The following is a 24,671-nucleotide window of genomic DNA, read 5'->3' on the forward strand; positions in this document are numbered from 1 at the left end:
GCAATAATAAAGAAATAAAATAAAACATACTTAAGCAAATGATACAAAACAACCATTTGGAGAAGGGGATTTTCGTACGAATTTTTATTGTATGGGGTTCCGAGCTTGGAGATGATGACTGGAGGCAGGACGAGAAAATACTGAAGCCTTCATCGTGAACTTCTTCAACACCAACTATTAAAAGATGTTCAGCTTTGAATACTCTTTCGCCTTCGACGACTAAACGGCTTCCACCCGCAGCGTAATCGAACACATCCGCAAACTCCACAGCCACGTAGCAGGTTTCATTTTCTCCGACTGATGGCTCCTGATAATGCATGAAACAAGGTCACAGAAAAACACTTATAAGTTAAATTCAGCTTAAGCTACGGCAAAGTGTTTTTCACTGCATAAGGAAAACTCATTTTCCAACCGTTTGGAAGATAAATTTTGCACACAATTATTAATTTTTATTAAAATTTAGTATCCTGAAAGTTTGTTTACTTTTTGACGTAGGATTACGTCTTTCGGGAACATATTGGGGTACAAATGGAAAAACGAAAATCGATCACGTCGTGAAAAATGTCCAATTTCAAACGCATATTACTCATTCATTTCATGATGGATTGGTGAGATTTTTGCATCAAACGATTCCGGCACTCCATAACAATTTTTCACATTGAATAAAATAGTATTTATCATGTAACTAACTATCGAACAATTGAAAAATCTCAACCCCTATCCAAACAGAGATACCCAGTCCTGATTGGTCGAAATTGACGTCATTTATTTTCGCGTCCGATTCGTTCGTTCTCCGGCAAGCTGCATGGAAATCGAGTAGGAGGCGCCTACTTCACACATACCAAATGATATAAAAGGAAGGAGTATACGTGGATCTCATCCATTCTTACAACGGACGTGGAACGGATAACAACAAGTGGATAGCAGCAGCAGTGGAAGCGGCTTTTCTTAAGGCGAGCATCGAAGTTGAGCGGTCAAAATGTGAGCTGCGCCTCACATAGAGCTTTTATGGAAGCATAAAAAGCGGCAAACAGTAGCAACGATTGCTGAAACCGGTTTAGTACTTGTGGCAACAGCAAGCATCACGAGCGAAGCGTTTCAGGCACGTTCTCTTCGTCAGAAGTACGAGAACGTGTTCTTGGCATCATGAAGGGTATCAAACACGCTACCCGTCGTTCAGCTCGCCGTGGTGGTGTCAACGAAACCCCACGCAAACCGACGCACAGAAGCCGAAGATGCCAAAGCCAAAGAAAGCAGCAACGGCTTTGGAGAAAACTACCGCTGCTAAAAAGTAAGCAACTGCCTACATCCGACTAACATGGACATGAACAGAGAAATCAATCAGTCCTTTTCAGGACTATCGATATTGCTTTGAACGAAAGAGTTTAATTTATTGTTTTCCACTAATCATAAAAATGATGTAAAACTATGATCAAAAATATTGTTAAGTTTTGCTTTTTCTTTGACCAGGTGCAATTAACAGGGAACCGTCGTATAACGGCTAGAAATGTCTAAAATTTTCGTTCAATTCATCATGGAACATTCGTTGTTTTTAAGTATTCGATCAATTGAGCGACTATTTGTTGAAAAAGCATCGATGATGAAAAGGGTTATGATATCATACTTTTAAAAGCTATATTAAAACTTCGCTTCGCTTTTTCGCGCCCGATAAGCCAAATATTTGTATCGCAAGCAAGTAGGAGGCGCGTAGTTCACACATACCAAATGATATAAAACGAGGAAGCACTCGTAGATATCATTCATTCTCACAATGGACGTGGAACGGACAACAAGTAGCAGCAGCAATAGTGGAAGCAGCTTATATCAAGGCGAGCATCGAAGCTGAGTGGTGAATAGGCGAGCTGTGCCTCACATTGAGTTTCTATGGCAGTAGAAGCAGCGGCAAACTACTACTACTACTACATACTACTAGTGGCAGCAGCAAGTATCACGAGCGGAGCGTTTCGGGCACGCTCTCTCCGTCAGAAGTGCGAGAACGTGCTTCTTGACATGGTGAAGGTGCAGCAGTGAAATTCAAGACGAGCATCGAATCTGAGCGGTCAACAATTGAGTTGTGTCTCACATCCCGTAAACGGGCATCGGAGCTGAAACAACTTTCTATCACTGATACCGGAAGCTCGATAATAACACTGGTGAAGTGAACAAAAACTACCCAACAACCAAACCAAACGGCCCATTTCAGGGCCAGCAGATCATTATCAAAGAGTTTAACAATATATTTTTTCAAACATTTCCAAAATCAGCATGCGACAGACAGCCTAACGTAATCCTACGTCAACTATGCGGTCGTGTCGGACACAACCTCCTGTGACTTTTCACAAGTAAAGACAGTGTCCTTTGGATGCGGTAAGAAAACGTTTTCCCCTGCAGTAAATTTATGTGATTTAACTAAATAAGCATCCTAGAGGATTGTTCTTTCGATACACACTCACCATTACGAAAATTTCTGCAAAAAACGTTAAAAACGGTGCGTTTAAAAATCACATTCTTTTTGCAATTCTTTGTTGACATTCGCTTCACGCACACAAGCTGTCAAATTCAGCTTCGTAGTCGCGAATATGATCTACCCTTTTTATCTGATATGATTCAGTCTCTATACAAGTGTCGAAGAAGCAACAGTCTTTTTTCAAAAGTCTATCCGATAAAAGTCGGTCGAATTATCTGGTTGGTGCTAGTTGGCAGTCGGTCGTGGAGTTGGGACAGCAATACCAGTCCCTCGTCGTTTGGAAGGTCTTCGCTCGCAACAAATGGGACACAATATAATACGCTAAACTAAACTGACGGAGCACTTCACGAAATCTACTTTTATTAGCAGAGCGGGACAAATGGAAATCAAAAACACAATAACAACGATTAAACACACGATACATACTACTGATTGGCTTATTGTGGCCGTAGTTTGTGCGGAATGTCGGAATTCGAAGGAAATCGTGAAATATCAAAATTGAACGCGTTTAACAAAGCAGAGCAGTCGATGTAGGATTGCAAAATATCAGATACAAAGCAAGCCTTGGCAACATTTCTTCGATTCAAAAGAAGATCCAGTTCGATTAACTGGCAACGCTCCTCATATCGTGGGAGATTGAAAGGATCGTTCCAAGGCAAACATCTGAGAGCATACAACTGCTGCATACTCCAGTGAGGATCGAACCAATAAGCAATACAAAACCTTCAGGCAGACATCAGTGAATTGTCTTGCAGCACGAAAGATGAAACTAAGACTTCTTGAGGCTTTAGTGGTTATATTAGGCTGTCAAAAAAGTCCTTTGGTATTTTTTTTGAATTTTCATTTGTTCATAAAATTAGTTACAATCATCTGTTTTAAGTCAAATATGCGCCGTTTTGTTCGATGACTTGTTCCCAACGAGATGCCAATTTCATAATACCCCTGTTATAGAAGCTCGCTTCCTTATTGGCAAAAAACTCGGATAGCCAATTTTCACAGGCCTCTTTTGTGGCTAACTTCTGACTACCTAGCTCGTTCGCCATGGAAAAAAACAGGTGGTAGTCACTTGGTGCAAGGTCCGGACTATACGGTGGATGCAAAAGAACCTCCCATCCGAGCTCCCGGAGCTTCTGGCGCGTCACCAAAGAAGTGTGTGGCCTGGCGTTGTCCTGATGGAAGACAATGCGATCTCTGTTTATCAAAGATGGCCTCTTCTTCATGAGTGCTATATTCAAGCGGTTCAGTTGTTGGCAGTACAGGTCCGAATTGAGCGTTTGGCCATAGGGAAGCAGCTCATAATAAATTATTCCTTGACAATCCCACCAAACACACAGCAGAACCTTCCTGGCCGTTAATGAGGGCTTGGCCACCGTCTGAGCCGCTTCAGCGGGCTTCGACCACGACCGTTTGCGCTTCACGTTGTCGTAAGTGACCCACTTTTCATCGCCAGTCACCATCCGCTTCAGAAACGGGTCGATTTTGTTGCGATTCAGCAGCTTTCTCGGTTAATTCAGCGATTTTGTCGCAATTTTCGACGACAGGCCTTCCGGAGCGTGCCGCATCTTCGACGACCTCTACACCAGAACGAAAACGTTGAAACCATCGTTGTGCGGTGGAAATGGAAACTGTATCGGGTCCATAAACTGCACAAATTTTATTGGCAGCTTGAGATGCATTTTTGCCTTTGTCATAGTAGTACTGTAAAATATGTCGGATTTTCTCTTTATTTTGCTCCATATTTGCGACACTATAACTCACGAACGACTTAACCAAACAAAACACTGTCAAGGACTATATTATAGCGCGCAAAAATACCTTTCCAACAAGCTATAGTATGACTCGATACAATGAATACAACTAGAACTACGCGCTTACAACGACACCTCGCGGAAATACCGCAGGACTTTTGACGTACGACTACGTCTTTCATTTCTATACCGGGGTGTAAAATCAAAGTTTCGAAAACGAAAGCGTTACGCCGGAGACCGAGATTTTGAGCGTCAATAGCTCTTAAACAACTGACCGAAATGGTATGATAAACACTTCATTCGAAAGATAAAATGTCTACGCGTTATATACTTGTTACTTTTTCATCCAAAAACTTGTTTCAATTGCCTTAAAATTGCTTTCAAAACAGGCTATTGAAATCACCAATCGGTATATAAGCGAGCGCCGCTCGGAAATCCACTCAGTTATGATTGAACAGCGATTGGAGCATGTTGTCGCTGTTCTGGTGAAGCTGACTTCGTTCATCATGAAAGCGCTGGTGCGCTTATTACCTGACCTGACCTGACCTGACCTGACCTGACCTGACCTGACCTGACCTGACCTGACCTGACCTGACCTGACCTGACCTGACCTGACCTGACCTGACCTGACCTGACCTGACCTGACCTGACCTGACCTGACCTGACCTGACCTGACCTGACCTGACCTGACCTGACCTGACCTGACCTTTTTTTTTTTTTTTTTTTTTTTTTTTTTTTTTTTTATAGAGGTGAGGAACGCTCTTCCAGCCTTATCTGGGAAGGGATAACCCAGACGTCGAGTGGGGATCGCACCCACAAAAACCAAGCCCTCTACTCGTAGCCTCATTCCCCCCGGGACCACATCTAGGCGACTACTTCAGGGGGCGGCTGTGCTCATGCACTTCACGAGTTTTCAACGCTAACTAGCGTTGATCCTTCCCTTTTTCTCTATACATCTCATTTACGTTTCCGTTGTACTCCGCCACGCACATCCGCAGCACAGGCTTCCTTTTACCCGTCGAGACGTGTACCGATTAGGAATTGCCCTCCAACTTGACGCGCAACCCGTCACAGTCACCCTCGCGGGGTTTCTCACCTGTCGAGACGTGAACCGATTAGGAAGCGCCCTCCATCTTGACGCGCGCCCCGTCACAGCCACCCTCGCAGGATTTCTCTTCCCAACGGAGCGCCGATTAGGCAGTGCCCTCCAACATAACGCGCACTCCGTCACAGCAACTCTCGTGGGGGTACCCACCGATTTGATGATGCTCTCCTAGGCTCTCGCTCCGCCGAAACGACCCTCGCAATGTTCCTCTCTCAATCCACCAACAGGCATTGCCAGCATTTTCTTGACCCTGCTCTCCAGATTCCGCTTATCCGTCGAGACGTGTACCGATTAGGAATTGCCCTCCAGCTTGACGCGCAACCCGTCACAGTCACCCTCGCGGGGTTTCTCACCTGTCGAGACGTGAACCGATTAGGAAGCGCCCTCCAACTTGACGCGCGCCCCGTCACAGCCACCCTCGCAGGATTTCTCTTCCCAACGGAGCGCCGATTAGGCAGTGCCCTCCAACATAACGCGCACTCCGTCACAACGACTCTCGTGGGGTACTACACTTTGCAACAGCCCTCGCATTTGTTCCTCTTCTATGGTCAGGGGTTATTACTACGCTGGTCGGCCCTCCACTTCCGCTGTAGCTCGGACATGATGTGTATGATTACACTGTTCACAGCGTTCCAGGTGCCCTCGTCGCGACACATTTTCTCTACTATGTTCCCGGCATGAAGGGCAGGCAGCCCCTCGCGTCTTGCGGTGAACCTGGGACACACAAATACCACGTGTTCTGGTGTTTCCTCCACATCTTCACACTCCGGACAGAGTGGCGACGTTGCGTGCCCGAACCGGTGCAAATATTGCCTGAAGCAGCCATGTCCAGACAGGAACTGTGTCAGATGAAAATTCACCTCCCCGTGCTTCCTGTTCAGCCAGGTCGATAGTACCGGTATGAGCCCATACGTCCACCTGCCTTTCTCCGCCGTGTCCCATTCCTGCTGCCACTTCAAGAGTGATTCTACTCTCGCTGTTTTCCGGATACCCCTGATTTCCTTTCGTCTGTAGCACTCTCTGTCTTCCGCCAGAGTGATGCCAATAGGGATCATGCCGGCGATAACGCAGACTGCCTCCAACGAGATCGTCCTATACGCGCTCGCAACTCTCATCGCCATGAGCCGAAACGTACGGTCCAGTTTTCTACGATTCCGGTGGGTTTCGAGAGCCGCCGACCAGGCTGGTGCTCCGTACCGCAGTATGGACGAGGATACAGCAGCCAGGAGACGCCTTTTGCTACTGCAAGGTCCTGCGTTATTCGGCATTATTCTCGCTATCGCGCTAATGGACTTCTCTGCTTTCTCGCAGACGTAGTCGACGTGGTTGTTGAAATTCAGCCGGTCGTCGATCATAACTCCCAAGTATTTCAACCTACGCTTAGAAGTTATCACGTGTTCCCCGACTGTGATTTCCGCTCGCTGCACGGCTTTGCAGTTACTCACCAACAATACTTCCGTTTTATTATGAGCAATCTGCAGTTTCGCTGCTTGCATCCAGTTCTCTACTGAGACGATGGACTCGATTGCAAGCATCTTCACCTCTTCGAGTGTCTCGCCTGCCACTGTGAGAGCGATATCATCCGCGAAGCCCACGATCTCCACGCCTTTGGGAAGCTTCAGATTCAGTACTCCGTTATACATTACGTTCCAGAGCGTTGGGCCCAGGATAGAGCCTTGTGGTACTCCGGCCGTTATATTCAACGTTGTCTGCCCCGTGCTCGTCTCGTAGACTAGGACGCGGTTCTGGAAGTAGCTTCCTAGAATTCTGCACAGGTACCCAGGAACCTTCATACGGTGTAGGGACTCGGCAATGGCTTCCCAGCTAGCGCTGTTGAAAGCATTCCTCACGTCGATCGTTACTATAGCACAATGTCGGTCGCCCCTCCGCTTTTGCTGTGACGCCTTCTCTGCCTTTTCAACCACTGTCCGGATAGCATCAACGGTGGACCTACCTTTCCGGAATCCAAACTGCATCTTTGACAGACCATGGTCACTCTCCGTACATTTCGTCAGTCTGTTGAGGATAATCCTTTCCAAGAGTTTCCCAAGAGTATCCAGCAGGCATATAGGCCTATAGGATGTTGGTACCCCCGGGGGCTTTCCTGGTTTTGGCAGCAACACTAACTTTTGGATCTTCCATTTCTTAGGAAAGTGACCATCATCCAAGCATTTCTGTAGCACTATCCTGAAAATGTCCGGGAACGCCTGAATCGCCGTTTTCAAGGCCGCGTTGGGGATTCCGTCGGGGCCGGGCGCTTTGTTTACCTGCAGTCTCTTCGCCACTGCTACCAGTTCTTCACTGGAAACTTGAGAACGTTCGGTAGCTATTTCGGCGTACGGTGTCGGTGGCCATATCGTAGGATCATGCATCGGAAATAAACCCTCCACAATGACCTTCAGCTTCTCGGGACACGATTCGACGGGCGTCACAGGTCCTCTGATCTTCGCCATCACGACTCGATACGCGTTGCCCCATGGGTTGGCATCTGCATCTCGGCACAGCTCCTTGAAACAGTTCGCTTTGCTCAGTGTAATTCCCCGTTTCAAGGCGGCTCTAGCTGCTCGGTACACCGTATTTCGTTCCTCTCTATCAGCGCTATTTCGTGCTCTCTGAACGCGTCTTCTGGCTTGAAGACAGCTAGCGCGAAGGTTGCGAAGAGAGTCGTTCCACCAGTAAGCTGGGCGTCTTCCATTTTTTGGTACAACTTTCCTCGGCATGGTAGTGTCGCATGCTCTCACCAGTAGATCTGTCAACTTTTCTGCGTTCCAATCTGAAGCTCCGCCTGCTAGACGAAGTGCTTCGACGAAAAGGTCATTGTCGAAAGCATTCGTCTTCCACTTCCGCTCACCGCTTGTTGTCCTCCGAACTAGCACGTGGTTTCGTTGACCGATTCTGTACCGGATCGCCTGGTGATCACTGTGCGTATACGACTCGCACACTTTCCACTCCGTACTCGCCAACAGCGACGGACTGCAAAAAGTAACGTCTATGATGGATTCGCGCCCATCTTTCCGGAAAGTGCTAGTGGTACCTTCGTTTAGTAACGTTACTTCCAGCTTTGCTAGAGCTTCCAGTAGACTGTACCCTCTGATGTTGGTGCATCTACTTCCCCACTCCACCGCCCACGCGTTGAAGTCGCCTCCAATGACAATCGGTGTTCTGCCGATTAGTTCCTCGGTCATTGCGTCTAGCATCTGGTGGAATTGCTCAGTTGTCCATCTCGGGGGTGCGTAGCAACTACACATGAAGATTCCATTAATTTTGGCGATTACGAAACCTTCATGTGAACCTCCAACCACTTCCTGGATAGGATATCTGCCCATCACCTGTATTGCAGCAATCCCTAAGCTATCCGTCGCCCAGCTGCCATTATCACGGGGTACTCGGTACGGCTCCGCTATGATTGCAACGTCGCATTTTGTCTCTGTTGTCGACTGCCACAACAGTTGCTGAGCTGTGTTGCAATGGTTCAGATTGATCTGAATTATCTCCGTTACTGCGATTCTGCTAACGCCTTCTTATACGAGGGACACTTGAAGCTTCCTGTCGCATGGTCGCTGCCGTTCTCTGGTTTGCAGAGCAGGCATTTCGGTTGCTTCGTGCAGTCTCTCGCAACGTGCCCTTTCTCACCGCATCTCCTGCACAGTTCAGACCTGTCGGGGCCTGTGCAGCTTCTTGCCTGATGTCCAAAGCCCATGCACTGGAAGCACCTGACCTGACCTGACCTGACCTGACCTGACCTGACCTGACCTGACCTGACCTGACCTGACCTGACCTGACCTGACCTGACCTGACCTGACCTGACCTGACCTGACCTGACCTGACCTGACCTGACCTGACCTGACCTGACCTGACCTGACCTGACCTGACCTGACCTGACCTGACCTGACCTGACCTGACCTGACCTGACCTGACCTGACCTGACCTGACCTGACCTGACCTGACCTGACCTGACCTGACCTGACCTGACCTGACCTGACCTGACCTGACCTGACCTGACCTGACCTGACCTGACCTGACCTGACCTGACCTGACCTGACCTGACCTATCCATATAACACTGCGACCAAATACATTTGCTTTTGTGATTTTTAAATCAAGTGCAATGAACTGGTGGTTATCGAGTTAGCATTAACCACTGGTGGGCTTCGAGTAGAATCTGGAAGGACGTTATCGTTGTTGAAAAATAATCTGCCAGTTCCCCTGGGAATTGAAAAAAAACATTCAAGCGAAAGAGTTTATTTTGATGTTTTCTATCCATATAACACTGCGACCAAATACATTTGGTTTTGTGATTTTTCAATCAAGTGCGATCAACGTAGACTAATTTGATGCAACAGATATTTTGTCTATTGGAAATGTAATACAAATCATATCACAATACAAGCAATATATTATGCATTATACAACTTTCGTGTGATTGCTTTTTTTGCTAAATATTGTGCCTTCAACGTAACGCTCTCGTTTTCGAAGTCCCCCAAATATTCATTTATTCATTCATTCAGAATTGATTCAGATACAACTAAAAACAAATGATCACTGAATCAACGATAGTCCTACGTCACCCTTGCGGTTATACCACAGATATAACCTACTTCCTGTTTTTTAACATCCTAATATAACCTACGTGATCTTTGAAGGTGAGGCGTGAATCTAGGAGAATATCCAAATCCTTAAAGATCACGGTTTCACGTTTGTGAAACGTATTGGCGATGGTATAACTGAAGTAATATGGGGAGCGTTTACGAGCAAATGAAATGACAGAATATTTGTCGGCATTCAAACTCATCCGATTAGTTGAGCACCATTCGGAGAAAATATTAAGTTTGTGTTGAAGATAAAGTGCGTCTTCTGGACAGGTTATTACGCAGTAAAGTTTAAAATCGTTGGCGTATGAGAGCTTGAAACATTTAAGTGTAAGGTTCACATCATTCAGGTACAGTAAAAATAGGAAAGGTCCGATATGGCTGCCCTGTGGAACGCCCGATGTGACTGAGAATGGTTCCGATATAGTGTCACCGATCTTGACAGACATTGAGCGACCAACCCGGTAGGAATTGAGCCAGCCGAGTAGAGTACTAGAGCAACCGAGACGTTCTAGTTTTGCTATCATGATTTCATGATTCAGTTTATCGAAGGCAGCTGAAAAATCGGTGTAGATAGCATCGACCTGTTTGCGATCTTCAATGGTTTTGATGATGAGGGATGTTTAGGTGAGCAAATTGGTGCAAGTGGACCTTTTGGTCATAAACCCATGTTGAGTTTCAGACACGTAGCTTAGACAGTTATGCATGAGAAAGTCCAAAACAACTAGCTCAAATAGTTTTGACGTGGTACACAAAGCAGCGATTCCTCTATAATTGGAAATCTCACGTTTATCACCTTTTTTAAACACTGGAAAAACGATACGATACGATACAAATGAAACAAAAATTTCTGCATTACTCGAGAATTATTCAAGCAAATGAAATCACATTAGGCATATTGAGGTTTTAGGGTGCAATAAATGCTTCTATGGTGATTAGACTCTCCACCTCCCTCTCTAAGGGGTGGCGGCGTGCTGCCATACAAACGAAACACAAATTTCTGCATTACTCGAAAATTATTCAAGCAAATGGAACCAAATTAGACTTATTGAGGTTTTAGGGTGCAATAAATGTTTCTATGGTAGTTAGACTCTTCACCCCTTTCTCTAAGGGGGGGCTGCCATACAAATGAAACACAAATTTCTGCATAACTCGAGAACTAATCAAGAAAATGGAACCAAATGAAGCATATGGAGGTTTTTGGGTACAATAAATGATTCTATGATGGTTAGACTCTCCACCCCCCTCTCTAAGGGGAGGATGCCATAGAAATGAAACACAAATTTCTGCATTACTCGAGAGTTATTCAAGCAAACGTAATGAAATTGAGCATATTGAGGTTTTGGGGTGCAATAAATGTTTCTATGGTGGTTAGACTCTCCACCCCCTCTCTAAGGAGGGGGCGGCCATATAAATGAAACACAAATTTATGCATTACTCGAGAGTTATTCAAGCAAACGAAATGAAATTGAGCACATTGAGTTTCTAGGGTGCAATAAATGTTTTTATGGTAGTTAGACTCTTCACCCCTTTCTCTAAGGGGGGACTGCCATACAATTGAAACACAAATTTCTGCATTGCTCGAGAATTAATCAAGCAAACGAAACCAAATTTGGCATGTGGAGGTTTTATGGTGTGTTGTGTACTATGAAATGAGTCAACTGGGAACATCCTTCTGTTGCTGGATGCTGTCAGTTTCCCCTTTTTCTGCTCAGATGCCATAAAATACAGGCAAATTCAATACACACACACACACACACATAATTAAGCTTTATAACACACATAGGGAAAAAGCTGATAAAAGGAATGAAAGCTTATTGAAATATAGCAGAATAGTATTTGTAGTTGATGAATCCCGACCTATAGAATAAATTGAATTGTGTTTAAAAGTATTGTTCGCGCATTTGTTCCTGAATAAAGATTTGACTTTAAAAACCAAAAGTGAAGTTGAAGTTATCCGACCACTTTCGAATCATTCCCAACATGGTGCAATGAATGATTTTACGGTGGTTAGATACTGCTACCTCTACTCTAAGGGGGGGCTGCCAAACAAATGAAATGCAAATTTCTGCATTACTCGAGAATTAATCATGCAATTGAAACCATTGGGCATATTGAGATTAGGGTTTAGGGTGCAATAATTGTTTCTATGCTGGTTAGACTCTCCTCCCACTCTCTAAGGGTGGGCTGTCATACAAATGAAACACAAATTTCTGCATAACTCGAAAGCTAATCAAGCACAATTTGGGATTTGAGGGTTTTTGGGTATGAGAAGTGTTCCTATAATGGTATGACACCCCTCCCTCCTTTTGAATGGAGAGGGAGTCCCATAAAATATTACACATATTTCAACCAAAATTATTCCAGCCAAACATGACAATCGAAAATTTTCGGAAAACTCTGAAGGAAAAAGGGAAAATTCGGAAAATTCAATTCCCATATGTTCTACAATTAAAGGGCGAACACGAAATTATTGCGACACATTCAACAGGGCATAACTTTTTTACCATTGGGTAAAAATCAACAAAATTTTGCACACTTTCTCATTGATGTGTATTGTCTACATGCTGTCAAACTCGAAGTCGTGTTTTTCGATTCAACGAAAATGGAGGTGAACCAACACGAGTCGAGAGAACAAATTCTTTCCAAACACCTGGAATTTCCTGACCTGTCGCACCGGCAGTTGGGAAAAATGTTAAACATTCACCATTCAACCGTCTCCAGAGTGTTGAAACGGTTCCAGGAGCGGTTGACGTTGGTCCACGGCAAAGGAGCTGGAAGAAAACCGGGACCGGAGAACGAAAAGACGGAGGAAACGGTGAATCGGATGATTAAAGCAAATCCCAACGTATCAAGCCGTGATTTGGCTAAAAAGATCGGCATGTCGCAGAGCTACGTCCAGAAAGCAAAGGAGAGAGCTGGACTATATACATACAAGGTACAGAACTTCCCAAACCGCGATGAGCGGCAAAAATCGACGACTAAAACTCGGGCACGGAAGCTCTACGAGAAGATGCTGACAAAATATGGCTGCTGTGTGATGGACGACGAAACGTATATAAAAGCCGATTTTAAGCAAAATCCGGGGTTGGAGTTTTTCACCGGCAAGAGCAAGTTCGATGTGGACGACAAATTTAAGAAGAAGAAAATGTCGAAGTTCGCCTCCAAATATCTCGTTTGGCAGGCCATCTGCTCTTGCGGACTGAGGAGTGAGCCTTTCGTGACAAAGGGCATAGTAAATGGCGAGATCTACAAATCTGAGTGCCTCGAGAAGCGCCTTTTGCCGTTCTTGCAGCAGCACGACGAAGCACCGCTATTTTGGCCAGATTTGGCATCATGTCACTATTCTAAAAGTGTCCTGGAGTGGTATGAGGCCAATTCTGTCCATTTTGTTCCAAAGGACATGAACCCGCCAAACAGTCCGGAGCTGCGTCCGGTGGAGCAGTACTGGGCAATAATGAAGCGGGAACTTCGGAAGAGCAAGGAGACAGTCAAAGACGAGAAGGACATGTTAAGAAAATGGAAAAAAAACTGAGAAGCTGGTACCGGATGACACTGTGAAGACTTTGATGGAGGGCATCAAGCGAAAATGCGTTCAATTTTACACTCAGGTCTCAATCGATTAACTTTTCTTTTGATTTTTGAAGTAAATATATGTATAAAACTACCCTAAAATTTTGGTTTGATTCTAAACATTATAAGAAAATTGGCATTTTCGGTGTGATTTTGACATTTTCGGTGTCGCAATAATTTCGTGTTCGCCCTTTACATAGTGACAAGTGCTGTTAGTTCATTTGATGTTTGCGCTAGCGAAATTAATCTTTGTTCGAAACTGGAAATGGATTTTAATTTGATGAAACGCACTCCTATATCTTCTTCTTTTTATACAAAAAAAGGATCGCCAGATGTGTTGATAAGAGCAGAACTCGAGGAAGGAATTGTCTGATTTAGGGCTGTCTTTATTCTATCATATTTTCTGTATAAAACATTTATTCCATGTAACGGAGAAACATGTTATTTACAAGTGGTTGAAAAATCTTGTTTTTAGCGTTACGAAAAATCTTGTTTTTTGCGTTACGTAATTTGTGCATGACGCCTTACTGAAAACCACTAAATAATAGAACAATCAAAACAGTGACACACCATCGGTAATATCTACTTTCAAGTTTGCTACACTGATGTAGAACCTACATGTCTAGACCGGATCGTTTCTCGAAGTCAGCAAATAATGTCCCCACCACAAATATAGTACTGGATTCCGTTTTCTGAAGTTGTAAGTGGATTCCAAGTGAGTGGTATACGAAATCACACCATCTTCTCAGTCAAGATTTATCGTATCGCAAGAGGAATGATGTTAGCTACAAACAAGAGACAATGAAAGTTTTTGCACGAGGTCGAATGAGACCTCGGCAAAAAAAGAAGAAAAATGCTACATATCCTCCCACACCGCTTTCCACGCAGAGAACGCTGACTGCGACAGTTTCGGGAGTCATTGGAAATAGTACACAAAAGAAATGTGCGAAGTTTCGTTTTACTCATTCACGCATTTATGTACACATTTGGTTCTATTTAGAGTTGTACAATGATAAATAAGTAAAACTTTTCGCCACCATGGAAACTTTTCCTCGGCATACGTGGCCATCTTTGCAGTACTTCCTTCTCGAGCGATGCTAATTGGCGTGAAGAAAAAAAAATACATCTCGTTCTGGATTGCGATTTCGAAATCTCGGGGGAACTTGATGAACTATTACTTATATTGTTTTGTAACTGCATTGTTTTAATGGCTTAATTAGCTACTCGTGGTAGTTAAAACTTAATGACATTTTTGTGACATAAATGTGGTAGAGTCATTCAAGAAAGAAGGGATATTTTTCTCAGTCAGACATCTTGATAAAAATAATCGCGGGCTGACAGCTATTGATTGTGAGGTTTGAATAATAGCGGAATTCAATGCAGTAGCGTACATCCGCTGTTGATTGTTTTAACTTTCTCCATATGGGGGAATTCCGGGAAAACCGCTTCACTTTGATTTTTCCGGTAAAAAACTATTTATTTTTTGTAAACATTCCTGTTCCCTGTACGCACTTGCCATTTGATACGTTTTAAGTCACCCTATAGCTGCGTAACTCGCGTTGGTATCAAAACGATCAACCAAACACAACCGATCATCAAACAGGAAACGGTCTGTGTAAAATTTCGCTAGTGGAAATGAGGTATTTTCGGCTGTAAATTTATGTGAAAAAAAAAACTTTTTGTCTTCATAGATCATTGTTCAGTGTGATCTGAGAGAATGTAGGTGGTTTTGCTGCTTATTGATGCTCAAAAGCCTTTGTTTGAAATTTCGAGTGAATTCGGGGTAAAACCGACAACTGTTTTGTGTTTTACTGATTGGAAAAATGCGTCCTTTTTTGGAAAATGCCTCGTGTACATGTTTGGAAGATAAAATGACAGAGCTGGACTGATATTCAACTTGAAACAGCCAGAACCAACGTTGAACAGGGCATGTTCACGCAAAATGCTGCCAGAGTACGATCAACGCTCATCGACCACATCTCACATGATCACCCAATGCTGCCACCGCAGCACCGGTGTACAGTGGTCCGTCAGAAATTCTAGGTGGCCTTTAATAGAAGAATGAACAACAATGCCTGACCGAATGAATGGTCTAGTTTGGTTCTATAACCTTCAAGGCATCTATTATCTCATATGGCAACAGTGTCCGTGACGATTTCCGTTGCTATAACGACGTGGCAACGTAGTGTTTGATGCAGTGAACCGGTGTAGCAAAAAAGCATTTTTTCTATTTAATGCCACCTAGAATTTCTGAACGACCCCTGTGCGGTGGGATTCCCAAATCGGTGGAGTTGCGTGTTGATTTTCACCGCTTAGACACCGATCCTCTCACCGACGTGAGTTCTTGCAAATCTCGCTGTGGTTGGTGGACTTCCCCGTCCTGAGCTAACCGTGCCGGAGTAGGGGCCGACACACACGGGGTCAAGCTTCCTTCTCGATGCCCAACGCGCTCCAGAATGGTCTATAGTGGTATGCAACCACGAGACGATAGACCACTCCGGGGGATTTGTCGATGCACCGATTTCACATGGCGATGGCTGATCGCCGGAACGCAAACGCAATCCAGACAAGGACTTGGACACATATACAGTCTCCAACACGGAGCCACCAAGGCTGTATAAACTGCATTTTATTAACAAAAATGTTATAGACACCAATTGAGATAAATGATCTTAGTTTGTCCAATCGAAAAAATGCTCATGGTTAGCCCACTTTTTTGAATGCTCTAATTCAGCGCTCCTGTATCAAACAAGGTATTCGAATGTTTCAAAACATATAAATAAAATTGTCTCTTTCATGATTTACAGTAGTTTAATAGTATATTTTTACGTAATCACATGTTTTAAAGGATTATAAAATACACCTTCTATTTGTGTCAATGCGCCCCTCATTCGAACTAACTTTTAATCGATCACCAGACGATTATTTGGCACGTAGTCAGACCTTTTTCTGGATTATAACACTTACAAATATTGTAAACATCATGCTTGCACACCATTTGTATAAGATTTACAAAGCTGAACCATCAAATTAACGCATTTTGATGAACCATGAGTTTTCCGATTCACTAATGTTGGTTTGTCCACATGATTTCTATGGCAACCGCTTGGCGCGCTGCAGTTTGTTTATGGTGTCCTTTGCGCATAGCAGAAATAAAGTTTCTCTGTATTGAGTGTGTTGGGGGGAACACCTTTTAAAATCGATTTGCATTTACCAGTTGCGTAAAAAACCCCAAATCGGACAAACCAAGATAATTTACCCTATACTTCTGTTATCATTACCTCCGTTGTCTATAGATGCAAAGCATACTGCAGCACTAACCAACTAAACTCTTATTTAACTAAACGAACTCAATAATCTATAGAATTACAAAAAATACAACGAACAAAAATTTTTTCTTATCATCACCAATAAATTCACTTTAACTTGATTTGAATAATCGCGCAACTCACGATTTTAGTTTTTAAATATTCAAATCACTTCGAAAAATGTGGAAAAATAAAAGCTTTAATATAAGAAATTCTACTGTACTTTTCAACATTTTTTTTTAAATCACTGTCGTCAACTTTCAATTTATAAACTGTTTCGCTCAGCGGCTCAGAATGGAATGATCGATTCAGCATTCCTTTCCGACTTCTAAACCTTTCGATTATTTCTAGAGTCCCTTTCTTATTGTTGTCTCTACTTCCAGAATCTTCCGACATGATACTTTAGGTATTCTTTAATCTAGATCGAGTCTACTAAAATCTTCCGCGATTATTCAAACGTCTGATTCTATCAGAGGAAAATAAAACATCTAGCAAAATCTTCCTGAAACGACTGATTTCGTTAGGTTAGATAGGACATTTTTTAATTTGTATGGATTATTTAAATTACTAGGAAAACGAAAAAGGTGCTTCTTTAAATGCCGCAAATTGTACGTTAAAATATGCTTCTCACCCGACGACAATAATTTGTTAGCGCAAGTTGCTTCGTAAATTAGTTTTGTTTTTAATTTATGCGTGAGATCTTCTAAGTTTCCACGAGCATGGAAAGCGGCTAAGGTGTTACCAATAAAAATGAAACAGCGTAATTCAGATTTGTTTAATTTGCGACCAATTAGCATTTTATGTGGATTATCGAAAGCTTTTGAAAAAATTCTCAAAAATCAAATTCAAAGCTTCATACACACGTACCAGCTGCTCAATGAATTTCAGTCAGGCTTTCGACCTGGACACAGTACAACTACTGTTTTACTTAAAGTACATGATGATGTCAGTAAGATAATTGATAAAAAGGGTGTAGCACTTCTTTTATTGATAGACTTCTCAAAAGCATTTGATCGTGTATCACACTGTAAATTGTTACTAAAATTGTCAGAACAAAAAAATTGTTTCTCTAACTGTTCGTTTCGCCTTATACAATCATATTTGTCTAACAGATCTCAAGTTGTTTCAGTAGATGGAATTAATTCTCAACCTATCAATATAGTATCAGGAGTTCCACAGGGTTCCATCCTGGGCCCGCTACTGTTTTCTTTATACATTACCGATTTACCTTCAATACTGAAATTCTGCAAAATTCACATGTTCGCTGATGATGTACAAATATATATATATAGCTTCTATCAATATTCCTATTGAAGAGATGGCAAACCTGTTGCCTATAAACGTAGATAAAACTAAGGTGATGTTTATTTCAAGGACTAGAAATCGTACCTTGTTACCCGATGTTATCCCTGGTCAAAACATTATTGAATATGTTGATAATTATACCAACCTTGGTTTCATTTAAGGTATACAATGTTCTTCGGCATCTACGACTAACGTCCATTCAAATCTTTCATTCTACCCCATTTCCGGCGCAGAGTTCCTCTTGAATGCTTCAGCTAGAGCTTTGAATAAACTACGTATTGCTTTAAACAGCTGCGTTCGTTATGTATTTAATCTGAATAGATATTCTCATGTTAGTCCCCTTCAAAAGCAATTACTCGGGTGCGCATTCAATGAATTTATTAAGCTACGTGTATGTTTGACTATATTTAAAGTAATCCATTTCCCATCTCCTAAATATTTAAAAGATAACCTACAACCGTTTAGAAGTTCTTGGATGAGAAATTTTCTAATTCCACAGTACGGTACATCACATTACGGCAATACATTATTTGTGCGGGGCATTGCTCTTTGGAATCTACTTCCAAATGACATTAAAAATAAAAATATTTTCAGTGTATTTCGGCGAGATTGTGTGGCTTGGTTCAGCAGGGGAAATCAGCAAAATTTGTTTTTAGCTGTTAAGTTAAAATTAGCTAATAGAAAATGTTGCTCTTTAATTATGAATTTCAATGGAAATGAAATAGGATCTGGGTGTGGTAAATCAAAAGGTTTCACCTTACTCTACAACAATTACCATAAATAAATAAAAAAATTAATAAATAAACATTATTCAAAATGAATTTCAAATGAAAATGTTTTTATTTTCACCATGCATTCAATTCAATAACGGTAATGTTTCGTTTATGTTTATGTTTTCTCAATGAACTTCAAATAAATATAAGTTTCAAATAAATCAAGTGAATGTGCTTACGTGTTTATAAACTTGATCTATATGAATGAAAATGATTTGGTATCCATTCCAAACGATTTAACGATCAAGAACGGAGCAACGGATTTAAACAGTCGGTATTAGGATTGATGCGTCTTAGTTTGCATTAGGTTTATGTGTCAAAAAAGAAATTATATACCGCGAGTGTAGGGACTGCCAGACAAATGAAACACAAACTTCTGCCTAACTCGAGAACTGATCAAGCAAACGGAGCGAAATTTGGAATGTGAGGGTTTTTATGTAAGAGAAATTGTTCTATGATGGCCTCTTCTGGAATGGAGAGGGGGTCCCATAAAAAATAATACACATATTCCAACCAAACATGACAGTTGAAAATTTTCGGAAAAATCTTAAGGAAAATGGGAAAATTCGGAAAATTCAATTCGCAAATGTTCTTCAATTACATATTGATAAGCGTCTTTAGTCCATTTGATGTTTGCGCTAACGAAATTGAATTCGTTCGAAAATGGAAATGGTTTTAATGCGATAAAACGCACTCCTATATCGTCTTCTATCTATATAAATAAAAATAGATCACCGGATGTGTTGGTGAGAGCAAAACTCGAGAGAGGAATTGTCCGATTTAGGGCTGTCTTTATTCTATCATATTTTCTGTATCAAACATGTATTCAACGGAGAAACGTATTCTTTACAAGTGGTTGAAAAATCTTGATCAAGTATTGTGTCTGAAAATAATCTGATATTATTATGACGAGTTTTGGTAGAAGTACTAGGAGTTTTATAGTAAGAGGTTATTTTATTTTTTTCAATCACTGAACAATTCTGCGATTAGACCTATGAACAGCGCTTAGTAAGAAAACGTGGATGTGATAACGAAAAGTAAATTTTGTCGGGTCAGCTAGTGTTATAATAAATATATCCGGCAATTGACAGCAATGACATCCTTTACCAAGAAGAAGTTTCCCACACCTGTCAATTCCATATCCAACAATCATTAAAATCTCTCAAAAAGTCAACGCAAAAACGAAACCCGCATGTGACTAAACGACGTATAATGAATCTACGTTCAATATTAATTTAATGGAACACTTTATCTGGATAAACGCTGATTTTATCCCACTTCACTCCGAGAAGAGCCTCACTACGAACCAGCAGCAGTGCTCGCTCGTACGAGAATTCGACGAGTCATTGTTCCAAAACGTGTCATCAAAAGTACACATTGCTGCCTTTTTTGGGAAAATCCTATAATAAAGTAAAACTTACCTCGTAAAAATAAAAAGAATTTATCTCCTCACTCGTCACGTTTTCGCTGGAAGTGCCGACTTTGGTGGCCGCTGCGGCAACAGCCGATATGACAGTTCCGGATCCACTTGACGACGTTGGCGCTAATAAAACCTGTAAAATTTCATGATTCAATATTGGCGCTGCGTTTTCGGATTTGACAACGGACAAAAAAAAGAATGTTGCTTTCACCTGTGAAAGTGCTGGGGTGATGTTCATACTCAACGCATCCTCCGCTTCACCTGCTCCGGAAGGACGTACCACACTATCGTCTTCAGCACCAATTCCGTTCACACTACCAGCCACTACCGTTTGGAGATCTTCTGATGATCCGGTGCGCCTTCCGCCACCCACTCGGATGAAGGTGCTCTGTTGGGTTATCAATAAATGGTTGCTATTATCACTAAGCTGCATGATAAAGGAGCTACTCCCATTGATGTGAGTGTGGCTTAGGTTTATGGGCTCAATTCCACCCACAACAAGGGGCCCCTCTACAACTTCTTCGGTTGCGCTTGCTGACAGCGAGGGATATGTTGCGTTGAGGAGGTTCACTCTCCGATCATCGATGGAATCGATGTTATATCGATATTGACGGCTTTGGCTGTCCCGGCCGGGAGCATGATGCGTGGTGCTTAAGTGTCTGAGATTCGCGTAGAAGTCGTGATGTTGCGATATGTTGGAATGCTGTTCAGGCTGCGGATTGAGTTGATGCTGCTGATGGTGATGATGATGATTGTGAACAGCGTATTGGCGAAGATATGCCCATGTGAGAAGTGGCAACATTGTTCCATATCAATGCTCAGAGGCACTGCATTAGTGGGCAATTTGTCTGAGGAATCAACAGATGTCAAACGGTAGCTGATCTGAAACCAAATGGACGCAAATTTATATTAATGCCCATGTTTGTCTTGGGATAGATATTAATTTTAGCTGAATTACCTGAGAAGCGAACAAATGTTCAACATTCCATTCTTGATATTTGAGGGTTAAACTGGTCAAAAATTAATACGTACAAGCCCTAATAACAGATGAATTCACAGCAGACATAATACAGGTCGGACTCGATTATCCGGAGTATTGATTTTTTTTTCACTCCGGATAATCGACTCATAAAAAAACGAATTTTCTCTCGGTAAACGTAATATAATTATGATTTGCACTTATTTATAAAACGGTTTTATATAGGTTGACATGTTTGTATGTTTGTGATTCTGTAACTTTGTAACTTTGTCGCTTTGTCTGTAGCGCTGTACCACATCAATAGAAATTTAACTCCCTTTCCTGTTGACCGATTGATCTGAATTTCACATCTTTATCTCTGGTGTCACTATGGAACTGCGTATTCCATGATCTTGAAAATCTAAGATGGCGACCGCTACAAAATGGCGGGTTATGTAGATATTTTCTCAAAATCCCATCAATATGGGTATTCCCAAAACCCCATCAATATGGATATCGAATGAAAGGGCTTGACTAGTAGAACACAGTTATTTATGAAAAATGCAAATCCAAAATGGCCTCCACCACAAGATGGCGCCGTATTTATTTTTTTCACAACCCCATCAATATGGGTATCAAATGAAAGGGCTTGACTAGTAGGATACAGTTATTTATGAAAAATGTAAATCCAAGATGGCGGCCGCTACAAAATGACGGTCACACATTTTCTCAGAACCCCATCAAGATGGGTATCAAATGAAAGGGCTTGACTAGTAGAACACAGTTATTTATGAAAAATGTAAATTTAAGATGGCGGCCGCTACAGAATAGCGAATTACACATTTTTTTCAGAACCCCATCAATATGTACAGTATTGAACAAAATAATTACAACTAGTCACTTTCTGTCATAAAACTATCCGTATAAAAAGTAATAAATGTCCCTTTTTAAGAATAATGATTGGCTTTATTTCAACAACACATTAGGAGTTCATATAATCAAAATGAAACATAATTTGTACAAAAACATGTCAGAACGCTATAAAAACAAATAACAGAAGTATTTCTCCCGGACAAAACAATAGCAACTTTACAGAATTGTTATTAAATTATTGATATCGTTCAGTATTTCGTAGCGAATCCCTTATTGTCGATTACAGCCTTGCATCTTCGAGGCATAGACTCGATCAGGTGATCAAGAAAGCTTTGTGAGATAGCTTCGCATACTTTCTGGATTTGTTCAACAATTGGTATTGGTTACGCACTCCTTCGCGATCGACCCTTCAGTCCACGATCTCCCAAAAATTCTCAATCGGGTTAAGATCAGGAGATTGTGGAGGCCAGTTCATCACCACAACCTGATTGTCTTTGAACCATTGTTTGACCACTTTAGCAGTGTGTTTAGGGTCGTTATCTTGTTGGAATATCCATTTTATTGGCATATTCCATTCGGCATAAGGCAGCATAACGTCTCTTAGGATGTTGTTGTATCCAAAACGGTCCATAATTCCATTAATTCGATGGATCGGACCAAGACCACTAGCGGAAAAACATCCCCAGACCATCACATTGCCACCACCGTTCTTTACAGTCTTCAGACAGTACCGTAGATCCAAACGCTTTCCTACTGGTCGAAGTACGCGACAAATTCCGTCACATATGTTGAACTTAGATTCATCACTCAACAGGACCGTACCATCCATCGTCTGCACCATCCAGCCAATATGTGATATAGCGATAGGAGCCTTTTCTTCTGGTTCTTCAATGAAATGAGAGGGTTTTTTACCGGGCGTCGCGAAAACAAACCGGCTGCAACGGTACGTCGTCTGATTTTGCGGGTGGACACGCCCAGCTGTAATTCCTTCTGAACTTTGAGAGGTGATTTGGTTGAGTCCTATTTGATCGAACTGGCGATCAATGAATCCTCCCTAGAGGTGGTGGAGCGAGGTCTTCCTCCTTTGTGGTCAACAGCAATCTTTCCAGTTGACCGATATTTGGAACATAACCTTGATACGGTTGACTTTTTCACTCGATATTTGTCACAAATTGTTTTTTTTGTGACATGCCGTTCACGTAATTCTAATCCAAGACTGCCTGGAGCCATGTTGATGCTTGACATGACAAATAAAAACAATTTACAATTGTTGGGAGAAATCAAGCAAAATCCTATAATGTTAACCTTGTTACAAAGGAGTATCAATCAAAAAGCAAGTTTACTATAAGTTAGTTAAGTTCACACTAGTTTTTCTTCTTTGCGAAGGGAATCAACAGTAGAAAATGAAATGTTGCAAATGTTTTGACCAACACGAAAAAGCACTTGTCAACAAAACTCTACGGTTATGATAAAAACAAGCGGCTGATTGTATATGTATTTGTGAAATAGGCAGCTAGACCGCTAAGCCGACAACTCCAAAAAGTTTTTCTTCGAATGATGTGGAAAAATGAAGTTTGCCAATGTGTTTTATCAAATGCAGACTTCAGTTGCAAATGTTTTGTCCAATACTGTATATCAAATGAAAAGGATTGACTAGTAGAATACAGTTATTTATGAAAAATGCAAATCCAAAATGACTGCTATCACAAAATGGTGCCATATATATTTTTTTCAAAAACCTCATCAATATGGGTATCAAAAGAAAGTTCTCGACTAGTAAAACATAACAGATTATGAAAAATTTCAATTCCAAGATGACCGCAGTCCCCAAACAACTAATTAGTTGTTAAATGGTTTCATTAAGCTTGACCTGTTTCTATTTATGTTTGAATGTTTGTATGGTTGTCCCACATTAATAGAAAATTGACACCGTTTCTGTTGACTGATTGATCTGAAATTTGGAAGACACCTTTAATTCTACTGTCATTATAAAACTGCGTATTCCATCATCTTAAAAAATTCAATTTGGCCGTCGCTAAAAAATGGCTGAATGACTTGACTTGGAGAACACGAAACATAATAAGCAACATAAATTCAAAAAGATTCATTCAAGCCAAAGCCATTCAAAAATTTATTTTTTTTTTGAATTTTTATTTCTTACCTAGTGTATTCTATTAGTCAAATCATTTCATTTGATACCAATATTAAGTGGATTGCAAAAAATACATGATCTACCATTTTGTCCTTTCATTTTATATACTTGTTGATGGGGTTGTGGAAAAAATATTTATGGCGCCATCTTGTGGTGGCGGCCATTTTGGGTTTGCATTTTTCATAAATAACTGTGTTCTACTAGTCATGACCTTTCATATGATACCCATATTGATGAGGTTCTGAGAAAATGTGTAATCCGCCATTTTGTAGTGACCGCCATCTTGGATTTGCATTTTTCATAAATAACTGTATTCTACTAGTCAAGCCCTTTCATTTGATACCCTTATGAGCCATTCAATATGGAATTATTATACAAATTATTCAAATTTTCCGAAAATC

At 41.7% G+C, this 24,671-nt stretch overlaps 1 protein-coding gene across 1 annotated transcript in view; it reads right to left on the minus strand.

The window, feature by feature from the left end:
- The window catches only part of LOC129776809 (cardioacceleratory peptide receptor-like), a 164,389-nt gene that overhangs the window by 63,087 nt on the left and 76,631 nt on the right, over window positions 1-24,671 (minus strand). The window contains exons 2-3 of the mRNA XM_055782675.1: window positions 20,499-21,169; window positions 20,289-20,420 (exon numbers count right to left, since the gene is read on the minus strand). Coding sequence (XP_055638650.1) covers window positions 20,289-20,420; window positions 20,499-21,089 — 723 coding nt within the window. The 5' untranslated portion in view covers window positions 21,090-21,169. The remainder of the gene's footprint in view (window positions 1-20,288; window positions 20,421-20,498; window positions 21,170-24,671) is intronic.

This window comes from Toxorhynchites rutilus, chromosome 3 (genome assembly GCF_029784135.1).
Source record: "Toxorhynchites rutilus septentrionalis strain SRP chromosome 3, ASM2978413v1, whole genome shotgun sequence".
Lineage (NCBI taxonomy): Eukaryota > Metazoa > Arthropoda > Insecta > Diptera > Culicidae > Toxorhynchites > Toxorhynchites rutilus.